Genomic DNA, 24287 nt, shown 5'->3' with positions numbered 1-24287 from the left:
CAAAACAGAAGTACTAAGTGTCTTGGTTTGAGATAAGCAACTGCCAACCCCCCCAAGCACAGAGAGAAAAGCCTCCCTCCTAACACCAGGGAAAGGGAGGAAAAGAGAGGGGAAAGGAAAAAAAAAAACACTTCAAACTGCATTTATACTAAATCTACATATATTTTTCACAGAAAGAAAGAGACAATTAGAAGAGAGTACAAATATACACTCACACAAGTCTACAACAACAAGTTCCCCACCTCAACTTCTTAACGAACACACAAATTCTACTGTCCTAACTACACATTACTTAAGAAGAAGCTTATTCCCCAGGGAGACAAACCCAAGCAGAAAGGAGAGACCCAGAACAACACATTTTACTTTCCTGAGGTACCCTGTGAGCCAGTGGTGGGCCTGGTCCTCTCCATCCCCCCTGGGACAGCATCGTGCGTCCTCCCAAGAGGAGGGCTGAGAAGCGACAGCCTTAACCACTCCCACACTGGTTCCTACTTCCCTGGAGATGATGTCATAATGTGGTATGGAATACAAAGTTACTGGCTAGAAGAGGTCAGCTGTTAGCTCAGCCCAGCTCAAGTCAGCTGACAGCTTCGGCCTAGTCCAGACTTCAGAGCCCAAATCTAGGCCCACCTAGGGGAACCCATAACACTAAGCCAATTGTTATTGGTATGCACATAGATTTTTACACATTTAGTGGAAATACGGTGAAGTGGCAGGCGAGAATTAAATAGAAATATTATGTTATAAAAAAAAGGTTATTGTGAAATTACTTAGTATGTTTACGATGAACTACAAATAAAGTTGGCTGGTTTGCACTCATGTTTTTGGGCATGAGGGAAAAGGTGCCATTTAAATGGGAAAACCCAGGTGTACCTGGTGGTATAAGGCAGATAATATTTCAGCATAGAGTCTCTGAAGAAACGAGGTGTGGTATTTTCAATGTTGTTCTGGTAGGCAGTAAAGCATTTCTGGTGCATTTGGGGGCCAAAAATGACTTTTGATAGAATGATCAGAGGTTGACTTGTGAACTGTGGAGATGAGCAGAAAGTTTGTGAGGTCTGTACTTCAGTTTTGGGGGTTTATTTATAAATCTTCTGTAGTTGTATTTCAAAAAGGAAGTGCCTTGAGAAATTAAGAACAGAAAGCCCTCTGTGTTGGAGCTTACACACTAAACAAAGAAAAGGCAAATTCCCACCCCCTTTTGTCTTATAAACTTCTGCCTGAAACTGGTTTGTAAACAAAAGGTGAAAGATAGACAAGAAAGACTTGAGATATAACCATGTGAACTCAGAAAGGAAATGACGTGTGAAGGATGGAAGAGGAGGAGGGCTATTTAGCAAAAACCATGGTTTTGAAAGTCCAAATGTGCAGGTGAGTTAGAGCTCTCTGCTGTCAGCTCCAAGTGTAGGAATGGGTACTTCAGTTACCTAGAAAATGCAGGACAAGGAAGTGGTCAAGCTGACCCATGAGGACAGCATGGTTATTGCAGGGAACACTCCATGGCAAACCAAAACCTGTCTTTAAGGTTTTAAGTTCAGTAGAGAGCGCAGAGTGGAAGTTGGGAGAAGGAGCACATGGAAGTGAAAATTGCTCTTGTTATCAGAAGGTCACAGCTACAGGCTGGGTGATAAACCTACTAAACTTCCTGTTAGCATCCTAGTTTGGACATAAAAGCTGGGTCAGGAGACTCAATTCTCACATATCACACAGAGCTCAGGCTCACAGTCGTGTGTGCAGGAGAAGATAAAATCTTAATGTCACTGCGTGGGTCATTTCTCAGTGTGGCAGCAGCAGGAGGAGCAAAGATGGTCCCCACAGAGATCAGTATCAGGATCTCTGTCAGTGCCCCTGCAGAAGGTTTTGATGTCACCCCTGGAACACCACATGCACCTCTGCTAATCCATCTCCAGAAAACAGGAACTTGAGCCTGAAGCAGGCTCCAAAAATACCTGCTAAAATGAGCAGGGGGCTCAACAGCCTCTTCTATGAGAAAAGGCTGAAAGAGCTTATATTGTTTAGCCTAATGAAATAAAAGTAAAATAAATATAGAAAGGGCCAAACACGAGGACTGGAGGAGATAAAAGATAGCCTTGATTTAAGATCTGTTCTAATAAAATCAGACTGCAAATTATTATTTTGTTGTTTTCCAGCAGCACTGAGGATTGAGCCTTCCAGGAGATGGTAGTTGGGGCAGAAGAGGTGGTTTCCTAAGTGGATGCTGAAAATTTTGTGGGAATCACTTTGTTACATACTTCCAGTGAGGCACTGCATTAAACTTGGTGAGATAGGACAATTCTACCTGTCCTAGATTTTAACTAAAATCTTTAACTGCTTTTTTAAATGCAATAGTGTGGATTTAATTTTGATTCCAATTCCATCTGAAAGCAGCTTCATTATCAAACAAAAAGAAAAAAGGAAGAAACACCAAAAACTGAGAGGTATCAGTACCATTTTCCAGAAGGATAAAAATATGTATAAAATTCATTACCTGACTAGAAGCATTTAGACAGAGTTGTCTGAGAAGGTAAATGTGTCATTTAAGAGTAACAACAACTCTTTTCTGGGTTGAGCTTGTCATGACAACCTACTGGGAAAAAGTCTGTCTTTTAGAAGATAAATTTTCATTTTCTTTATTGGATGATCAGTTTAAATGCTTCTATGACCTTCACAGAATCACACAACATGCTCTGATGGAAGGGACACACAAGGACCATTGAGTGCAACCCTCAGCCCTGCACAGAGCTGAGAATCACTCCCAGTGCCCCAGAGCATCATCCAAACACTCCTGGAGCTCTGGCAGCCTTGGGGCTGTGCCCACTGCCCTGGGGAGCCTGGTCAGTGCCCACCACCCTCTGGGGGAAGAGCCTTTTCCTGAGATCCAACCTGACCCTGCCCTGACACAGCTCCAGCCATTCCCTGGGGGCTGTCCCTGCCCTGACACAGCTCCAGCCATTCCCTGGGGGCTGTCCCTGCCCTGACACAGCTCCAGCCCATTCCCTGGGTGCTGTCCCTGCCCTGACACAGCTCCAGCCCATTCCCTGAGTGCTGTCCCTGCCCTCACACAACTCCAGGCCATTCCTTGGGTGCTGTCCCTGGTCCCACAGAGCAGAGCTCAGTGCCTGCCCCTCCTCTGCCCCTCCCAAGGAAGTTGTCCCTGCAATGAGGTCTCCCCTCAGTCTCCTCTTCTGCAGCTGAACACCCCAAGTGCCCTCTGTGCCCTCACTCGCTGCCCCTCCAGGCCCTGAACCATCTCCCTGTCCCTCCTTTGGCCACTCTCCAATGGCTCAATCTCTCCCTTCCATTGTGTCCCCCCAAACTGCCTCCCCCAATGCAGGTGACGCTGCCCCAGTGCACAGCAGAGCAGGACAATCCCCTGATACTCCCCAGGACAGGACAGGGATGTCCCTCCTGGCTCCAGGGCACTGCTGACCAGTGGCCAACTGGCCATGACCAAGACCCCCAGGGCCCTTTTCCAGCACAGCTTTCCAGCATCTCATTCCCAGTCTGTCTGTCCATCCAGGGTTGCCCCATCCCAGGGGCAGATTCTGGCACTTCCCATGGCTGGTGATTCCCAGCCCTCTGCTCTGTCCAGCTCTCCCTGCAGGGCCTCCCTGCCTTTGAGGGACTCAGCAGCCCCTCACAGTTTTGTGTCACCTGCAAACTTGCTCAGTGTCCCTTGCAGTGCTGTGTCCGAGTCTCTGTCCTCTCATGAAGTTGTGGTGAAACCATCATGACTCTTAAAGAACAGAATCCAGACATAGGTTTTCAAGTTGTAACTCTAATCATTAAACAGTGCAGATGATTATTTTGTTTGCTTCCTTTTTAAACCTGTTTAATCTGCTATAAAAAATAGTCCAGAAGCAAAACTGGGTTTTACAATCTTTGGGTTATTTTTCTCCTGCATGTTTTTAATAGCCAGTTTTAATGTGACCTGATGTGATTTGCATCTGTTGTGGAGAGAGCTTGTATTTCATTTTAATGACTTTATTGGTAAATTTGACAGTAGATAGATTAAATCTTGTTTAAAAAATAAGGATGAGAATAGGTTTAATTTGAATCTTGAATACCAACATTCCTTCTTCAGTATTTGCAAGTTAAGCTGATTGTTGCCACTGATGCTGTTCCAGGACTTTTCCCCCCAAAATCAGATAGTCTATTGGAGAGTCACATACAAAAAGATCCTCTCCAGAGCAAGAGTTTTACAAGGCCATGGATTGATAGGACGAGACATAATGGCTTTAAACTAAAAGGGGGCAGGTTTAGATTAGATATTAGGAAGAAATTCTCTACTGTGAAGGTGGTGAGGCACTGGAACAGGTTGTCCAGAGAAGCTGGGGATGCGTCATCCCTGGAAGTGTTTAAGACCAACTTGGATGAGGGTTTGAGCATCCTGGTCTAGCAGAAGGTGTCCCTGCCCATGGCAGAGGGGTTGGAACTAGATGGTCATTAAGGTCCTTTCCAACTCAAATTATTCTGTGATTCTCTTGGTGATTTCTGAAGCATACAGCAAGAGCTAAAAATAATAGAGAAAAAAAGCATATGTCCTAAATTTTTACATCAACATATATCTGATTTATAGATTCATATCTTAGCTGTTGTTATCTAAATATTCAATAAACTGATAATTTTAAAGTGTATGCTTTTTTAAAATTATTTGCCCTGCATTGTCCTGCTGGTATGTGTGCTGTAAGGCATAACACTGGATTTTCCAAGGAAAAAAGGCATCTTCCTACTGGCAGAGCTGATGTTTGCTTTCCTCTTCACTGTAGGTACTAATCCGAGTGGGTCACTACTACAGTGAATGTGTGCTTTGCAGTGGAACTTCAAATATTTGTGCCTTTGAACTACAAGAAGTGCAAACAAAATTTACAGATCAGATCTTCTGTTTGACCTCTAGACAAACCAGCCACCACGTTTCATGCAAATTTTAGGTGAGAAACTCAGACAATCCATCACAGAGGACAGTCCACAGCTACACTAATCTGATTAGTCTGGATAAGTATCCTGAAAGGACTGTACTCAAAATTAAGTGGAGATGAATCTTTGCTGATTTTTATCTGCTCTCCTGTGTCCTTCTACATCAAGCAGCTTCCACATCACATGTCTTGTTTGTGGTTATGGAGAGGATTACAAGCCTGTACTTGTGACTGATATTTTATTGCTATTTATAATTTGTCTTAACGTTTTTCCGGGTACTGTAGAAATGCAGTGCAAAAAGAGGGAATGGGTTTTCCTTAACTAAGACAGGACTTACTTACAGAGTTGTAAGGAGGGTAAGAGTGACAATGAAAGAAATCTTGATTTTTACTTTTTTTTCTTTTTTATTTCTGCCCAGTCAAATACAGTGTTTCCTTTCCATGCTGGTTCCAGAACCAAATATCTGTCTGATGTCTCTGGATTCTGGCTGAACTGCCAGGTTGTCAAACTCAGTGCTTCTGGCTGAATTCTCTTAAAGACTCTAGTACCATGCCTTATCTTCCCTCCTATCTCCTGTTCCCAGCCTCCCCTGCCAGCACAGGCTTCGTTTCCAGCTTTGGGGCCAACTTGATTGAGTGTTCACTGCAGTGTCTTTCTCCTGATTGACCCGAGTGCCTCTGCAGCATGGCTTGGGGTGCTTCTGACCTAAGAGTGATGCAAAGATGTCTGGAACAATTCTCCATGGAGCTGGCATGCAGAGAGCACTGCCTGTGCACTTGGGTTTCACTTGTCCTCTGCTGGTTAGTCATAGATTTGGAATTATCAATAAAGAAAAGGTACTCTGAGAAATACAGAGTGTTTAGAATTGAAAGTACTTCCAGAGCATTGCAATGCCCTTTACCATTGGTTACTATAAGTAATTATAGCATATTGTAATTATTGCACTAGTCATCTTTATCACTCTGTAGTATAGGAAACAGTAAAATGTGCTGTGATTAATTTTTCAGCCAGAAAAGCCATCTCTGTAAGCCCAGTACTGAGCAAGAAAAGCTACAGTTGTGGTAGGATCCAACAGGCAGTGTTTGTTCTCCCTGCCCCTCTGCCTCCCTAGAGTTACTAACAGCTTACTTAAAAGCAGGTGCTTGATTTAATCTTGTCAGTGCTATTTTGCATCTATGTACAGAAGAAGAATGGCCTAAGATGTATCAGGAACAGAGAAAAGGATGATGTTAGTTTAGGGATAAGGAAATGGGATAATACAGATTATCATTAGCATTTCAGTTTATCAAAATACCTTTGTGCAACGTTGCAAGGCGAATTTATTAACTCATTGATCTGTTCCCATGTGTTTCTGAATACTTTGTTTCCCTCATCCCTTTTGCTTTATTGATGTCATTGTTCATCCTGCACTTCAGGAGTCAGATGTATGATGTCATTGCAATCATTGGTGGTGTCACAGTACCTGGGAGCTACATATGTTTAGGTTTCCTTCCCTGCCTCCCACCCTGCCCTCCACACTGGTTTTAAAACACAGACCATACTCCTTCCCCTCATACCAGGGAAAGCTCTGGCTTCCCTCCAACACAAGATGGCTTGTGAAGAGGTTTACAGAGACTGGTCAGGTACTCTCACCTTCCCTGTGTTGTTACCACTTGGTTGTTCTTAGGATTCAATTCACACATTGATGTTCTTTCACAGTCTGTAGGAAGAACAGAGTAAAGGCAATCCTCAGGGCTTAGGTAGAGTGGATGTGTCTGTGTTCTTCCCTTTTCCCCTCCTTGTACTGTGTTGTGCAGGTTCAATACTGAGCATCTGGCTCAGTCTGCTCCATCCAGTTGTTTCTCCTAATGCCAAGACAGAGGTTAGAGGCATCTTCCAAATATTGTAAACGTCTCATTTCAGAGCTAATTGTGAGGATGGGTGACTCTCCTGCTGTGGGTGACAGAGCAAGCTGGGAATGTGGTTATCCAGCAAAGCATCTGGTCTTTGCCACAGCCTGGCTGGAGGTCTGAGGCACTGACACGGTGTGGATCCTGCAGCAGCTTTGGACCAAAAGGTTTAGGCACAGGAACTAAGTTATGAAAAGAGAAATGGCTCTAGAGAATGGGGAAAGGCTGCTGTTGGGAAAAATTACATGAGTTCCTACTTTCCTAGCAATTTGTGGTTTGTACTGTCTTTGTTTCTTCTTCTGACCTAGAAATTTGGGAATATGATTAGTGAGTTGAAAAATGGGGATTCAAAGAATTGAATATTTGGGACAGCACAGCAAACAGTGAGAGCTGGGTGATGCTGCAGAAAAATCCACTCAGGCATTTGCTTCTATCTCAGGCACTGGAGATTTTTAGGGTGATCAGGGAGTTCAGTATTAAACAGCTGTTTGGTTCACTGCTTTCAAAGAAAAGGAAATTGGATAAGAGAAGCAGGTGGTACGTCAGCCTTTCAGAGCTGGGTTGGTCACAGCAGTGGTTGGCAGCACTTGAAGGGCTTCCATTGAGAGGAATGTGGTATCTGAGGCAGTAGTTTATTATTTATTCAAAGCAGATGAGATACCATGAAAAGCAAAGTGGAAGATAAATATGGAATGTTGCAAATCTTGGTAACAAATCCAGCTGTGCTGTTCTGGACTCTGACTGCCTTCAGACTTCCTTGGTTCTGTCTGCTGCTTTGCCAGCCCAGCAAAAGCCTGTGCAGCAATGTCTTCCAGTGTGTGCTGCTCTTGCCTGCTTATTGCCTCCCAAATTCTCTGTTTATAGACATTGTTTCTGGTCTTCCATGTGTTCAGAAAGAACCAGCTGAGTTCCTTGAAGTACAGTCATTTGGCCTGTAAGTCTAAGCAGGTCTTTCACAGACCATGAAAATCTCCTGTCCCCCAGACCGGAGCCGGCACCTCACACCAGTGGTGGCAGAAGAGCCAGGATTACTGTGCCCTCTGCAGTTATCTGTAGAGAAAGCAAATGTGCTTAGTTATCTAAAATAACTTATTTTCCTGAAGCAAAGGGATATCTTGCTCTTAGCTCAGCAGGAGATGGGCTTGGCTCAGTGTTGCGTCGTGCCAGGCACAGGAGTTGGTTGAGTTCAAGTTGCAGACAGGGGTGATGTTGGCAGGAACTCAGGATAAGGCACAAGAATTTGACTTCCAAGGTGAGTTACAGACTCTTAAAAGTTAAGACATGGCTTGAAGTTGAGCTTTACGTGATGGAAGTGAAATAAACCTCTCATCTCTGTTCCTCTTGTCAACTTAATTTTTTGCAGGGATGTTTTTTTGAGAGTACAAAATGAGAAGTTTGGGGGATGGAAGCCCTGTACAACTACATCAAACATCCTAATGTTGACTAATAACAGCAATCTGTCATACAAACATACCAAAATTGGCTGTGCTTCATTGGTAATGTTGATCAGACTGCATGGCAGTGCCTTCTGTCACCAAAATGATTTACAGTAAATGTGCAGATGTTATTTACAGTGACCTACTAATTCTTCTTGAATGAGGGATTCTTTTTCTTCTTGCACATGATAATCTTGGCTCCTTTCAAAAAGAGCTCTGTTCACTCTCAGACGAATTATTTGGAACAAATAAGTAGTTAATTAAATATCTGGTGCCATAGCACTGTCATGAGGTTTAATATTAGCTAAATTTTGGCAGAGCTTGCTAAGAACAAAGGAAAATGCCCTATTGGCAGAAGAGATGTGTTATGTCTTCTGCCAAACATACTGAACACTGAGTGTTCTCTTAGTGCCATAGTTACCTAAATCTGTAGTGATTCTCCTCTACTTCCATTCTAACAATCCAGCAAAATCCTTTACTTGCTTAATCATAATTTGATCACAGTGGTTTTAGATTTTTTTTCCAGTGAATCCATTAAGAAAATGTGTTTTACGCTCCACTAGACTGCACTCAGATAGCAATTTTAGTGTTAGACTGTCACATTCAAAAAACTATCTGATTGAAAGCTGACGGTTTGAATGTCATTTGCAACCAAACCAACAAACCCAACCAAACCAACAAACAGCTTTTGCTTTAAATCTGTTGCAAAATCATTTCCACTGTGTCTCTCTGATGTGATTCATTCAAACGAAAAACTAAGTGTGTCACATACTTTCTCTGTTGTGGTATTTTTATTTTTACTTGGTGCAGCATGTAATTGTAGAGTGCTTAGTTTTTGAATTTCCAAAGGAACCAAAAGCCTCTATGCTTGATAAAATGGGGATGCAGAATAGATGACAATTGCTACCTTTTTATGGTCACTTCTTTCTGTCAAAGTCACAGTAAAGAAACGGAATATTTAAAGAATTTGAGTGTATGCAAAGCACAGATGTAGATGCGTGGCTGTGCCTTCAAAGACTGTGGAGAAGAGGGAGGTGTTTGCCTTAAGCAGTTGTTTATCTGAGTAGGATTATGGTTACTCTACATGTGTGTACCATGATGGTTCTTGTGCTATAGATTGCCTCTGGAATGCTTATTCATTTCTACAGTGCATGCTGGAATTCTTAACTTATTGCACACTTGCAGGATGGAAAGAGACCAAAACCTGCAAGACTGAAATGGAGAGAGACCAGGCCCTGAGATGGGAAGAGGCCAAAATCAAAGCCTAACACACACAGGGGGTAGGAACCACCTAGTAACCCAAACATGAGTGTGGGGCTGTGCTCTGGCAGATGTTCCAGGTCACAGTAGATTCCCATGGCAGCACCACTGGCTGAACCTTTAGCTGATGGATGTTGTCTCAGTGTTCGATCTCAAGACAGTTCCCTTGTGAATCTTTGGGGTGGGTTATAAAATTGCATAGTAGATGTAGGGCATTGTCTCCAGAAGTAATGGGCTGGACAACCACTAATTAGACAGATAGATAGAGAATAAAAAGTGTTGGGGAAGTTTTTTGCTTGTATAAGAAAAAACTATCAAGTGTCTGATGTACTGTAATCTGTTGACATTTAGAATATGATCTGCAGCTTGAAAAGCAAAGCCTCTTAACAAGTAATGTTTGTGGTCCAATTCAGGCACAGGATTGCCATCCTGTTCTGTGAGGAAAGCACAATGAGTTCCTGCAAAAAGGAGAGCAGCTCTAATGCCTTCTGTCAGTAGAGAAAATCTACTTTCTATGTGCCACAGATGTTGCTTGTGTATTGACTTCACCTTTATATTTTCTCTGGATGGAAGGGATTTGGAAACATGAGTTTGAAGGAAGATTGGGCATCACATGGAGTGGGGAGATAAACTTATGTAATGCTATGTGCAAGGTGGGGTATGGCTGAATAAAAGACCTTAGGAAATATCAGGAGAAGCATCTGTTGTGGTGTGGTGCATTTTTTAGCTGGAATAAAGCAAAACCTCCGAGGCTTAAAAAATCTTTTAATCAAACTGAACACAAGACTTGAGAGTGACTGGAGAAAATCTTTTTCTTTAGAAAGATGGACAGGATAACTGAAAAGGTTGGTTTAAATCTCCATGTTTTGCCACCTGATTAGTGTATATATTGCCTTCTCACAGCAAATCCAGCCTTGGAAAATGTTTGGAGAGAGTTTTCTTTGCAACTGTCCTCACAGCTTGAGAAGTGTCTGACAAATCTTTAATAGAATGAGTTAAAGGGCAGTCACTAATGTTCACCATTGCTTGAAGCTGCTGTGCAGGCAGAGGCTTTTGAGTGGGAGAGTGAGGCATTGATTTGCTCCCAGGGCTGTTCTGTGCCTGCTCAGTGCAGACAGAGCCTTCCTCGCTGTGAACCAGGTCACTGGGAACACCCATGTGCTGGGAACCAGCAAGTTGGACTTCCAGGAGCAGTGGCAGCATTTTGATCTTTTTAGGTTGTGAAACACACCAGAGAAAACAGGCTTTGGGGCTGAGCTTTGTTGCCCACTAGAGCTTGGTTTGTTCCACTGCAGTTTCCAATCAGAGCATTGACTACAATAGAGACATAACCATCATCTACAAATCCCAGCTGGAAAAGGGCCAAATATTCTGGAAACCGCAGAATTTGAAGGAATGTATGTATCTGCATATATTGCTGTCTCCATGTGGATATGCTTCAGACTTAAAATTGAGGCAAAATTCATTTAATGTGTGTAGAACTTGCATGAGCTAAAAAAAAAGTTAACATTGCCCCTTCAAAATGTACACATGTAGCCTTGCTGAGCTTCTGATGCTTCTTCTCACAGCTTTTCGAAGCTGTAAGCTTTTTTTAGCTCTCCAATCAAAATGCACAAGCAGGTCTTGATATCTTCTTTTTTTTCCCTTCCTGACAGCACTAGTTGAAAATAGAGAACAGGCAGAATGAAGCAATCATAATAGGAGAAGCTCACAGATGTGATTATGTGTTAGAATTGGCTGACTGTCCTGAGTGTTGGTACCAGTGCATGTTAAGTCAGGGTCACACAGCAGTCTTGTTACCCTGTAGAGCTGATGGGGAGCTCAAAGCACAGCTGGATGTTCTGGAGCCCCACACATTGGCCAGGCAGCAGTCAAGGAAATAACTTGTCTTGCATCCTTGCACATCCCAAGTAGTCTGTTGGGCCAGTGTGCCCTTGTGTGTGCACCCAGCTCCTTTGAATACCTGCACTTGTGTTTTGGCACAATATATAACTGCTTTTTTGGCTGCACTTAGTTCCTGCAACCCTGTTACAGCTCTTTCCACAAGTGGCTGTGGCTTGCATTTTGGATTATGGATGTCCCCTGACAGTTCCATCACCCTTTGTCAACAGTGGATGCCAAATTCTACTCTCGGTCATGTTGGGGAAGTTGTTGGGGTCTGATATTCCATAGAGATGTCAGTTCATGGTAATTCACTTTAGGCATACACTGCATCATTAACAAACATCAGAGTGGGCCCTCTGCTTTCTGGAGGTGGACATTCTGTGGCTCTGTGATACATCCCTCAAAATATAACCTGTGCAGTGGACTGTGACTCAGCACAGCTCACAGGATTGTTAGTGCAGTGGGTTGTGAGCAGAACCCTGTTAGAACAAGGAGATGACTATATAGTGCCTTTGTACCTATCATGTTCTGTTAGCTATCCATAGGAAGAGCTAGAAGTGTTGGCTTCAGAAATCACTGCTGCTGTATAAAGCAAAGGAATATCCTACTAGAAGATACCTAGGGCATAGCAATGGAAATATTTTATTGCAAAGCTCTGTATTACTTGCAGAATAATTGCTGTTAGTTGGCTACACATTATTTATTTTGTTTGATGTCGTATTTTTTTACCCATTCAAAGCTTGAAGCATTTCACATGTGTAATGGAAGTATTTTCAGTACAGTAAGCTTGGATGTTCTGATATCTAATTGAACAGTCCCCTGAGTAATTGTTTATATATCATGTGGAAAAGAGAGAGATGGGGAGAAGAATGTACAGTCCAATTTCAAAGGGTTCTGTTTTTAAACCTGCAACCTCTGCCTAAAAAAACTCAGGACTTGAAGATAAATCTGATTTCCAGCTTACAAAGTAATTAAGGGCTCTCAGATCTAAAAAGACTGAATGCTTATTCAGCAACCTCACTTTTCTATTGAGGGTAGTGGAAGCCCTCCACAAATAAAATTGCAGCAACTGCATGAATATGATGTGTGACCTTTTATTATTCAAGAATCTACCTCAGTTATGTAGAAATATAGCAAGGAGCCTGAATTTCACTTGGAAATGTGTTGGTACTCAGTGGAACACTTGGTAGTGATGAAGTCAGAATGGCTGTGCTGAGCAGTGGTTTAATTTCCTGAGCTGTCCCTTCTGTCTGTCAGAATGTCAGCATGTCAATTATTTCTGTTCATTGCTCCCAGATGTTTTGGTGATCGTTGATGGAAATGCATTGTAAAGTTGAGGGGTGGCAGTTGCTGCTGTTGTTGTTATTATGATTGTTATTGGTTTTTATTTTCATTGCTGTTAGCTTTGCAATATCACTTGTTAAAATACTGAACAATTAATTTTATTCTGAGTGTGTGAAACCTGTTGTCACTGGTCTGCAGTAAGATTAGGCATTTGCAAAACTTATTCAATCTTAAAATTCTTAGACCCATAGAGTTCTGTTCAGTACCAAAGACTGCAGCTAAATGAAGAACAATGTGCCTTTGAGTTTGGCAGCCTTTCCAGCTTTGTTACCTCTGACACCTGAATCCGTTGAGATGTGGCTAAGAACTTTCCTCCAGTTACTTCCCAAAAGCAACATCTCTTTTATCACAGAATTACAGAACATGCTGAGTTGGAAGGAACCCACGAGGATCATTGACTCCAAACCCTCAGCCCTGCACAGAACTATCCCCAGAGTCACACCCTGGGCCCCAGAGCATCATCCAGACACTCCTGAAGCTCTGCCAGTCTTGGGGCTGTGCCCACTGCCCTGGGGAGCCTGGTCAGTGCCCACCACCCTCTGGGGGAAGAGCCTTTTCCTGAGATCCAACCTGACCCTGCCCTGACACAGCTCCAGCCCATTCCCTGGGGACTGTCCCTGCCCTGACACAGCTCCAGGCCATTCCCTGGGAACTGTCTCTGCCCTGACACAGCTCCAGCCCATTCCCTGGGGGCTGTCCCTGCCCTGACACAGCTCCAGGCCATTCCCTGGGGTCTGTCCCTGCCCTGACACAGCTCCAGCCCATTCCCTGGGGGCTGTCCCTGCCCTGACACAGCTCCAGGCCATTCCCTGGGGTCTGTCCCTGCCCTGACACAGCTCCAGCCCATTCCCTGGGGCTGTCCCTGCCCTGACACAGCTCCAGGCCATTCCCTGGGGTCTGTCCCTACCCTGACACAGCTCCAGCCATTCCCTGGGTGCTGTCCCTGGTCCCACAGAGCAGAGATCGGTGCCTGCCCCTCCTCTGCCCCTCCCAAGGAAGTTGTCCCTGCAATGAGGTCTCCTCTCAGTCTCCTCCTCTCCATCTGAACACACCAAGTGCCCTCACTCACTCCTCATGTATGTGTTAAGTTTTCTGGCTGTAGTTAACATGGAGTATGTATAGATAACAACAACAATTTGCTTCATTCTGCATTATTGTTCCTGGTATGCTATAAATGTGTAAGCAGGATGCAGACCTGGTATATCTGTGCGTGGAGATAACCTGTTTGCAGCAAAACAACCCACCTGCCTTTCTCAGGCACCAGCACGTATGAGAAATGTTATATAATCTGCAACAAAGCAAAAGAGACATCCATAAATTTAAATTAGCCATTCCTTTCACAGAGAAGGAGGAATATGACCGGAAAGAAAAACTGAAGGAGCAAGAAGAGGGGACAGGTATATAGTTTAAAATGTTGCACACAGAAGCTGGTCTGCATTGTGCTAAAGATGTGTATAGTCCAGCATTCTCCTTTGGATCTGTATGAGATGATCCTGAAATGATGGGGCATTACAGACAATGAATATGGCAAGTTTCTTCTATTCCTTGTGATATACAGCTCTAACACAAAGGCTGAGGGGTTTAACAAACTGTCAGACAGAACAGTGAGAAGGTAAAAACAAATATAGTCACACACCCAATGCGTTAGAACTTGATACACAAATTAAAGGCAGCCAGCAGCTCATAAGAAAACTAAGAAGCAGTGGAAAGTAACCAGTGACTTTCCTAAAGGATTAATCTCAGGACTAATCTTACTGTTTTCATTATTATCCCAATGCCAAAAAGAAAAAAAGGAACAACTGAATTGTATTGATAGCAGAAATTTGGGACTTTTATCCACAGTAGGAGGATATCTCTCTTTTCAATTTGCTGCCTTTAGGTAATGAAAACCTTCAAATCCCTTTGTACTAATCTTGTACATGTAGACATTTTTGTAAGAAAGTACCCTTTTTTTGCACTTAGTACACATTTTGGGACTGGTCTCAATTAATTCTGTCCAGTAATCAATATCTGAAATGCAGCTCGCTCTCATAATCCAAATTCCTTTCAGAGCAATTACATATCTCTGAAACTGAGGGCATCCTGGCAGATAGTAGCTAAGGAACAAGAATTCTGTTGCATAAAGCCTATCTGAATTCAAGAAAGAGGGACTTGTTGTGCTGGTCATATAAATTTAAATAAAATTTATGATTAGAAATGCCTTTCAGGGAATTTTATGCCCTCCAGATTAACATCTCTGTTGCTATTTTCTATGCATTTTTCATGGTTGTGGTGCTCTTGGGTCTCTTAGGTTATTGGCAAAGGATCAGGTTAAGATAGTGTTTAGGATGTCTGAAATTTGTCAGCCCAGATCCTTGAAAACACTTCAGTGCAAGCCTTGCTGTTTCCTCCTTGTTTTTCTTACCTTGAGATGATCTTGAGAATTGGCAATTAGTCTGGGAACTGACGTCAATTCAAATACAGTGTCTGCTTGTTAACTTTAGTTCTTTGGAGTGTCCCTCATCCTCTGTGCTAAAAAGCAAACACTGTTAACCTGACGCCCTGAAACAAAGAAACAAAACCAAAACCCCAAACAAGCAAACCCCATAAAACACAAAAACCCAACCCAAACCAACAAAGAACCAGAAAAGCACAAAAGCCAAAACAAAACCCTGTTCTATTACTGTCCATGAAGTGGTGGGTGATAAGGGGTCTCCCTCACTACCTCCCACCTCAAGAGGTTGAATTGCAAGGAACACCACATGCCCCATTTCCTCAGCTTTGCGGGCATAGGATTTGTGATTGGGCAGCTTTTCTGTTTGCTGAGCTATTTCAGGTGAGTGTTGACTCTTCTTTGTATTGTCAGTGGTGCCAAAGATGCTTATTAATTTTAATTTGTGCCTTAGTGCATTTTTGAAAGTGATACAGTTCTTAGTCTTGGTTCAAAATGTGTCCAAGTCAACACAAAAGACTCTCAGTTGCCACCACTGGGCAGTGGGTCCTGCTGTGCACAACCAGTGGCACTGATTCCCTTCTGTCAGACACTGGGGCAGTCCCAGCACTCTGAGATCCCTTACACGAGCTACCCCATCTCTTCATACATCAGTGCACACAGCCAGAGTAGCAATTCCTGCTTCCAAGTGATTTTTCCAAGAAAAGCAAGGTACTGTAATCAGTCCCAGCAATAGGTTAGGATCCAAAAGTTTTAATCAGTTTGGTAGGCAAAACCTTTTCACAGTGCTGATTACAGAGGGAGCCTGACCATCAATTAAAGCTCCTCTCCCTGAACCTTTGTTTTTCAGACAAGGAAGGGAACATAAGGGAGATTTCAGAGAAGATCCAAAAATAGCAGGTGGCTGTCACTGCTGTGCTGTACTCAGTTTTAATCATGAGATTGGACAAATAACATGTTTGGGTTGCACAGGGATGTACAAAAGTAGTTCTACTGTTTAAGTGCCAGAAATGGGCCTGGAGTGATCTGGGTTGGATATATGAGACTGCAAGTCCTGACAGACCTTTCTCATGCAACACTTACCATTCTGCTTGGTTATTTAAAAGGTTTAGAAGATGTTAGTGGCCTTCTGATAAAGGTGTCTCACTGATGTGTATGTTACTGCCCTTTCTGCCCTGTGGGTGAGCATTCAAGATACTTGCTTTCATTCACTAAATTTAATACATTAGAAAGATTCCCTCCAGTACAGATAAATACTGGTAATTTTTCCAGCAAATGGAATGTTAACTGTGCTGTTTGGGTTTTGTTTGGTTGTGGGTTTTGTTGTTTAGTTTTTTTTTAATTTCTGGTTTTGGGTTTTTTTGCCTAGGTTTGATTTTTTTTTAGATTTAGAAACCTTTGGTTTTCTGCTTTCCAGTTTCTAATAGGCACCAAAAAAAGCATTATTTCTTTATCATTATTAGATAGCAACTACACAGACTCATATTGTGTCCATTTTAAGTAATTGCTGTGATTTCATGAGCAACAGACTTTTCTTTTGAAAGGGGGTGACCTAATTAATGCAGAAGAATTCTTTCATCATTATTATCTCAACATAAAATCTGTGGTATCAAAAACCCACCCTCCACCAGAAGCCACACACTGCCTCATTGAAAGCAAAAACAGGAAACATTTTATTTACTTTGAAAAAGATCGTATCAAAATAGAAATAGGGGAAGGGAGGAGAGGTTGCAGCTGCTGCAGTCAAAATTTCAACTACAGAGCTCTCTTTTTTTTTTAATGCTTGTCAAATTTGACAAGTTCATGTAGCTTCTGGATTGTGGAGCTGTGCATATGTTTGCATATATTTACTGGTTTGGTTTCCTGCCACCAGGTAGTACTTGTTCAATAAATCAAGTGATGTTATCTAAGGTTAGCAGGGATGGTCAATCCTGAACATTCTTGGTTTATTCCTCAGTAATGGGACTTTTCACTTGAGTGTGAGTTTCAGTTTTTTGGCTTCCAGTGCATATGCTTCAACATGATTAATAAATCATTTTAGTCAGTCTTAATGGCAGTTGGAAGAGTCAAAACATCATCGACCCCAGAATTAAGGACCAAGCAATCTGTACAGTGTGAGCTTGGTGCTGATGCCAAGCAGTCAGCCAAATTTTGAGTCCAACAACTGAAAGAGAACACATTTCACTTAATTAAGTATTTTTGGCTCTTTCAATATCCAAAATAATTTTTTGCCAATTGCACATACTTGATTTGTTCTCTGCTACAAAACTGAAAAGACAATTCATACAATTAAGCTCATCTAAAGACAAGCTGTTCAATACTTGTTATTCAACAGTATTTGAAATTCCCCAAAGAAATCAGGGAACTTTACTGCTTTGCTTTCCTTACTTGCATCTTATTCCCAAAATGCAAAAGGCTTCAATTCACTAATTTCCTGCTGATTGTAATTCATAGACATGAACCAGCTCCATTAGTTGGGGGCCAGTGTTCTAAAGCAGTCTCAGTAAGTTACTGCCCAGAGGAAATCTGTGCAGCTTTTATGGCTATCAGCAGCTCAGATTAGAGCTACTGTTCTGTTTGTCTCTACAATTCTGTCTCTCTAAATCTTTTTGGAATCATGTGATGTTATAGCCTGCTTCTTATTTATCCCATGCTGACTTGGGTTTGATTCTGTTGGAGCTGGTTTGCATCAGCTGTGGAACACTGGGCCAACACTAAAGGTGACCAATGTCTGGGTTACTGTCATCTCTGCAAAAAAAATGCTTCCCAAACTCTTTTCTCTTTCTTTATGATACTGATTGAATGCTCTGCTCTCACAACACCACCCTCCTGTTGCGGACAACCAGATGTCTGTCATCTGTTCAACTGGTTTGATTAAGCATCCACATGTTTTATTTTCTTTGTCCAAGACCTACATCAGATCCTGCAGTCCATTTTTGTTCATCACTCTGTGCAGAGTAGCATCTCTGCCTTGGATCCATGTGTGCTTTTCCTTGGAGCTGTTTTTCAGTATCAATTGCTTTGAGTCCAATTCAGAATGTAAATACTTGCCTGCACATTTGGGTATGAAAATGTCCAGGTGACTGAAGCTGGTGTATGAAGAATGTGGAGGTCTGCAGTTATAATCTGAGTGGGCAAAATGAAATTCCAGAAATTTACATTAAAAGGAAGAAAGAACTCCTTGCTGTTAATTGACCTCTTCAGGCTCTCTGAGGTGGGAATACTGAATGATGGTGTAGCACAAGTGAGGGAGATGTTTGTTAGGGATGTCTAGAGCACATGATTTGTGAGAAAAGGCTGAAGTAAACTACTTTATTCAGCCTCCAGAAGAAAGTGGAACAGCAGATCACATTGCTGCCAAATTTCCTAGTGGGAGGGCAGAGGGGAAACAGAAAGAGACTCTTCTTTGAGTTAAATAGGGACAGGAAAAGAAACACCAACCCTACTTTGCAATACAGGAGGTCCCAATGAAAGACACAGGGAAAGAGAATGCCACCACAAGAGTGGTCAAGCACGGGAAGAGGTTGCCCAGAGAAATGGAGTCTCCATCTTGGAAGATGCTAAACCTGGGCTGAAAAGGGCTTCGAGCAACCTGAGCAAGAGGTTGGTTGGACCAGGTAATTTTGAAATGACCCTTCCAATTGAAATAATTCTGAGAATCTGTAGCTATTATTCAGTTTGTCAGGGGCATACTAGGATTGAAAGGGTGCATTACTGTTTGGGTAGGTGAAATCAAGGTGAAATTTAATTTATATAGGTTTTTTAAACTTTATTTGTATGTGCTGTGATTTTGAGAGGCTCTCTAACTTGTTTCCTTTCTTCTAACTGGAGGATATGTGGCTTTTCTCTGTCTGTCATTAACACTATACATAAGTGCATCTGTTTGAGATTGATAGCTCAAAATTGAACCTCAGTGCTCAGGAATTGTTAAAGGGCTGAACTGACTGTCACTGGTACACTCAGTGAGCACAGGTGTCAAAAAATAGTCTTGAATGGCTTGCTGCATGAGGATCTTGGAGGTAGAGCACACATTAGGATATTTTATATATTCTGTTCTAATTATGTTCTCATGCTCAGAAAGATTAGAGAAAGCACATGCATGACTTTCTCTTGATAAAAGGTAAGAAGGACATTGGAGAGTGGACAACGACACACTTCTTTCTCCAAACACACAACGCACTGCCATGTGTAACATTTCTAAAATGGGGAGAAATGCTGGGCTGCTCAGAATGACATTTCAGTGCCTGTCTGAATTCAGTGTCTGTCTGAAATATAGGGTTCAATAATCCTATTATGTGTGTCTGACACACTCCTCCTCCTTTAGCAATGTGCCTCCTATCATTCAGCAAAGCTGTATCGTCATCAGATGCAATCCATTGTTTTCTTTCCTGCCGGGTGGGATTGATTTTTCTAACCTTTCCTAATGTTAAATTTGTTTGGCTTTTTAACTTTCTTACCAAAGGTTAACGTTACTAAGTTGAGCAGATATCTATAAACCCACAAGTGTTATTGCCTATCTAGCCATTGTTACGCTGCCCTTTCGTTAAACTCTGGCTGCACTGCAGAGCTCTGTCTTGAAGGTTTCTGTCACTCCAGAGTAATATAGTGGAGCTTGAAAAGAACTGCATTACAATTGTCATCCAATTTTGTGGCATAAAATATTGGATTTGAGATATCAGGAGCAGCAGATTTATCTGAAACTCTTATGCCATGAGTGAACATGAGCTGCACAGACATTAATTCCAGTGAGGCTGTAAAGGAGACACAGGAAGGTACGAGTGCTGCTGCTTGTCCTCTCCCCCAGTTTGGTCTGACCATGCCAGTCTCCTGGACATTGTGGCAAAGGGGCAGTTCTAAAATCTCTGCCAGTTCCAGAACTGGTTATCTGCTTCAGGTGAAAAGAGAATGAGAAGTCAAAGTTTAATTTGTGGCTTTAATGGCAGCACTCTATCAGCATTTTTTGACATGATGTTCTACAGCAGTACTTGTATAAAGCAGCAGAGGCATGAGCAGTGAGTAGACAGTTTGAGGATACCCCTCTTAAGCCACAGTACCCTCCTGGTTCCAATATCATGGGTACAGTAACCTGCCTTTAATGAACAGTGCATTTGACATCCCATTCATGCCTTTAATTATGTTTCTGTGCTGTGTATTTGAAGCCTTGTATTGTGAATATGTGCAAAAGACAGTAACAGGGCTGAACGTACCTTTTCTGTGTCTGGTACATCGTGGCTTTCTTCTGGAGCTGTGGTAAGTGACCTTCAGTGCTCTCCAGGCACCATACTAATGTTATCTTGCCTTGCTAGTACCTTGTAGCTGCTTTAGAATATTTTTCTTATCAAAGAACATCCTGAGAAGCTGGGCAAGAGCTGAACTCAAGTGAAATGTTCCTAATAGTAGCATAAAATAATAAGTAATAAAATAATTTAAGCTGTTGCAGATCATCACTTTAAAAAAAAAACAAACGAGACTTGACCCTTTGGTCTTCTCTATGTGGAAAGCAGAACTTCAGCATATCTGCAGCTGCCAAAACCTGCCTGTTCAAGGAGATTTGGCTTGTTAATGACTACAGGAGTATTTAAAAGTGCTGAGGGACAGTAGGGGTCTCATCTTTTATTTATAAATTGGTGCATATAAACTGCTGGCTTCTGCCAGTGCTGTGAAGCCAAGGAATGGCCCTGGCAAAAGACAAAAGACCTTCCTTCTCTGCTGCTAATTTAAGAGCTGATAACTGAGGTTGTGTTTCTTCTCCCATGCTCGGTAGTCGCTGTCCCTGCATTGATTTAGACTTCACCTGTCATGTTCTCACATGCTCGAGGGCATGTGAGAAGGACTGAGGAGGTTCTGTCTGTTCACAGTTTCTCACAGCTTGGTCTCTCTCCTCACTCTCAGTGCCAGCATTGAGACTGTCTGAGAGCACCCCATCCTTTGTGAATGGAACACCTTTTCATTTAGAGTGGCTTTGATAAACAAATTCCCTTCAGTGGTCTCCAGATCCAGCTGTGAGTTTTCTGGGTGGGCCTGAACACCCCTCTGCCTTTCCTGGGCTCCCTCTTTGGCTGGTGTTGCCAAACTCCACATTCATGGTTTGTGTCCCTTCTCCTCCTGCCAGTTTTACCTTTCAGCCTTTCCCAGTGAAGAGTGGAGAGACACGGCAGCCCTTTAGAGTGTGACCTGCTCAGCACTGAATCCAGATCCAGCTGCACCTTCCCTGACCCCTTTGTGGGGGCAGCACTGTCACTTCTGCAGCAGAGGTCTCTGATTACATGTGCACGGTTTCCTTTCAGAAGTCTTTGAGAAGGGAGGAGAAGTGTAATAAAAAATGTTATTATCTTCTTCCTTCTTATTTCTTCTGCTTCATCCAAATCCCCTTCTGCATTATGGCTTTATTTGGTTTTGTGTTCATTCTGGCTGTGTGGGGAAGCATTTCAGTGATAATGTATGTCTTCCTGTTGGAGGCTTGTTACTTTGTTGTGTGCAATTCCCTAAACTTCATGAATTCACCAATCTGGGATATTTTGTCTTTTGTACCTTTATTTTCACTTCTAAGGTAGAGGCAACTTAAACAATTTGGTGTCAGTTGTTTTTTGGGGGGTTTTGGGTGTTGTTTGTTTTTTGGGGTTTGTTTGGGCTGGGTTGAGTTTTTTGATGTAACAAAATAATGTACTTTACAAACACAGGCACACATACAAAGATGTTGTAGTCTGAATGCTTTTCTCTTATCAGTTGTTACTGTGCATAGCAGAAACTTAAAATCTGTCAGTTAAGACAAAATTAGGAGGCTTTTAAGGGGACCTTGAAGTGGTAGGAAAGGGAACCTCTGAATCCGGTGTGTATGGTTCTTATTTTAATTTACAATGCTTTACTTGTTATTTTGTATCCTTGCAACCTCTTTGAATAGTGACTTTATGTGGTAGATACACTCCAATTTTCCTTACTCCTCTTTTTATCAGAGGTTTGGAATTGTTTTAGTTCTCAGTTAAGAAATCTGAACTCCTGCTTTTCTCTACTGTAACCTGCCCTCATCCATAACACCCACTGCAAGAAACCCGTTGTTGGATCACTGCAGATTAACTGGTATAACTGCCCTGGTTCTGGGAAGCTGGAACACTCCTGTGTGCTTACATTGGTTTGGATACACACAGCAGCACCAGAGAGAACAGTTCTTTTCCTGGAAGTCACTACTCACCCTGGGCTCGCTGCCCCACACCTTGTTCACCCAGCAGAGTGTCGTAAAACATGCTGATCCAAACACACAAATGTGCTCAGTGGGTTTGGAAAATCAAACTCCTGTTTCAGAGTAACTCCTTCAGCTGGAACCTACAATCTTTGGGCTCTGTGAGGGTGATAGTCTTAATTCTGCATTTCTATGCAGGCACTCTGAGTTGTTGACTGCAGTTAATCTCACCAAATACATCACTAGTTCTCAAAATTGAAAAATGATTGACTTTTTTTCTCTCTCTGTGTTTTACTCCTTCTTCACTAGGGCTGTGAGTTAATTGAGACCATGGATCAGGACCTCACAGATTTCACCAAGTGCCTTCAGATACTACAGAAAAAGATAGAGAAGAAGGGCCTCCAGGTAAAGACAACACACCTTTTGTCTCTAGTTCTTAGTAATTACTCTTCCTCTCAATGTATTTCATTTCCTCTTTTAAGTTTGCACTGAAATGTAACCGGTTTCTGTTGCCTTGCCATTCTGCAGTTTTGCCATAATTTACTGCACACCTTGTAAGCATTGATGCTTCTGCTAAAAGGAATTACAAAGCGTGTCGATGAACAAGTGTTGGCTTTCTTAAAAGGCAGCTTGCATTGATTTCTGTTAATGAACTACCCAAAGTACAGAAGAGCTGTTGTGGCTGCAGTTCAAAGAAAGGGTCCCACTCCAGCATGTAAATATATTTTCAAGACTTGGCACACGAAGCCTTGATGTTCATCTCCTTTCTCTCCCCATCCAAAGGTGAGATGGAGAGGGGAAGCTTCTCCTGCCAGTATTACACATGGTAAGCAGTACCTCCTTCTGCAAAAGGTTCCCCTGGATTCAAAGGGAGCCTTTGCAGTGCAGGCAGTGCACTAAACTTAAAAGGAGCCAGATGGAGTTGTCAACGGCTCACTCCACTGGAAAGGCAAGGAAGGCAATGCTCCCCCTCCCCTTCCACAGCTTAGATTTGAAGGCTTGCTTGTTTTGTCTCTCTGAGACGAAATGTTGGAATTCCTCAGGGATTTCAAATGTGATGGATCAGTGGCAGATGTGCTCTAGGAATTGCTGCCCTTTCCCCCCCATGGAACAGTCATTCCTAAGGGCTGACCTCTCTCTTCTGCCGCTCACCTGTGGGTGAGGAGGGGAAACAGCTGCTGCATCCTCTTACCCAAAGTGAGGGCAGGAGACATAAGAAAATTAAAATAGCACAACATGGAAGGAGATGTGTAAACCTCCCTTTCTCCAGTTTTCATTGTTGCAGGATAAGAAAGTTGCCTGGTTTTCTGACACCACTGTACTCCAGCAAAGCAACAAGGGCTGGAAATGCCAATACCCTCCATCTTTCCTCCCTTCAGGCTGATAAAAGTTAACCAGTTTTTGCTTCAGATATTTTGAAATGTCTCATTCTTCTAAATGAAATAAATGTCCATGGGACATTTTTGGAGTGCTGCTGCACAATGCCCATCTGCAGTTATTATTCATCAGGTTTTTTTCCTCATCAGTGTGGACAAAGATGGGAGGGTTTCACCATACACTTCTCTTACCTGTCTGGCTGTGAGCCAGGAAACTCTTTATATGATAGTTTCTTTTTTTTCCCCCTATAATTTATCATCACAAGAGTACAGAGGGGGGTCTTCCCATGCAGAACAGGAATGATGAGTGCCAGTGGAACAGATGAACACCTATGCCTAGGATTTGTTTTGAATTTGGCAAGGAAGGTGCTTTCCTCTTAACAGAAATACCCTTAGAATGAAGGAGAACTTGAGTGTTTCCTGGATTTTATCAAATCCCAGCTATTGCTGTGAAGGGAATTCTTTTAAGCTATCACAAGATGTTTAAACTATAATGAGTAATCAAGTGTGGTTAAAATAAGAGCAAGGAGAACATGTCAGCTACAGATGTGTTTCAACAATAACTGGTCTGTT

The 24287-nt window shown here is 42.5% G+C and overlaps 1 protein-coding gene across 3 annotated transcripts in view; it reads left to right on the top strand.

Annotated features, from left to right (window-relative positions):
- TPK1 (thiamin pyrophosphokinase 1) overlaps positions 1–24287 on the top strand; it is a 308446-nt gene that overhangs the window by 160594 nt on the left and 123565 nt on the right. For 2 of the 3 annotated variants that reach the window (XM_071559614.1, XM_071559613.1), the window contains one exon: positions 22648–22743. In XM_071559614.1, the coding sequence (XP_071415715.1) occupies positions 22648–22743 (96 nt within the window). Of the gene's footprint in view, positions 1–18620; positions 18779–22647; positions 22744–24287 lie in introns of those variants that run through there. The other variant, XM_071559615.1, reaches the window with a different exon arrangement.

This window comes from Pithys albifrons, chromosome 7, assembly GCF_047495875.1.
Source record: "Pithys albifrons albifrons isolate INPA30051 chromosome 7, PitAlb_v1, whole genome shotgun sequence".
NCBI lineage: Eukaryota > Metazoa > Chordata > Aves > Passeriformes > Thamnophilidae > Pithys > Pithys albifrons.
The sequence above is the reverse complement of the archived record's forward strand: the minus strand, read 5'-3'. Positions and strand labels throughout refer to the sequence as shown.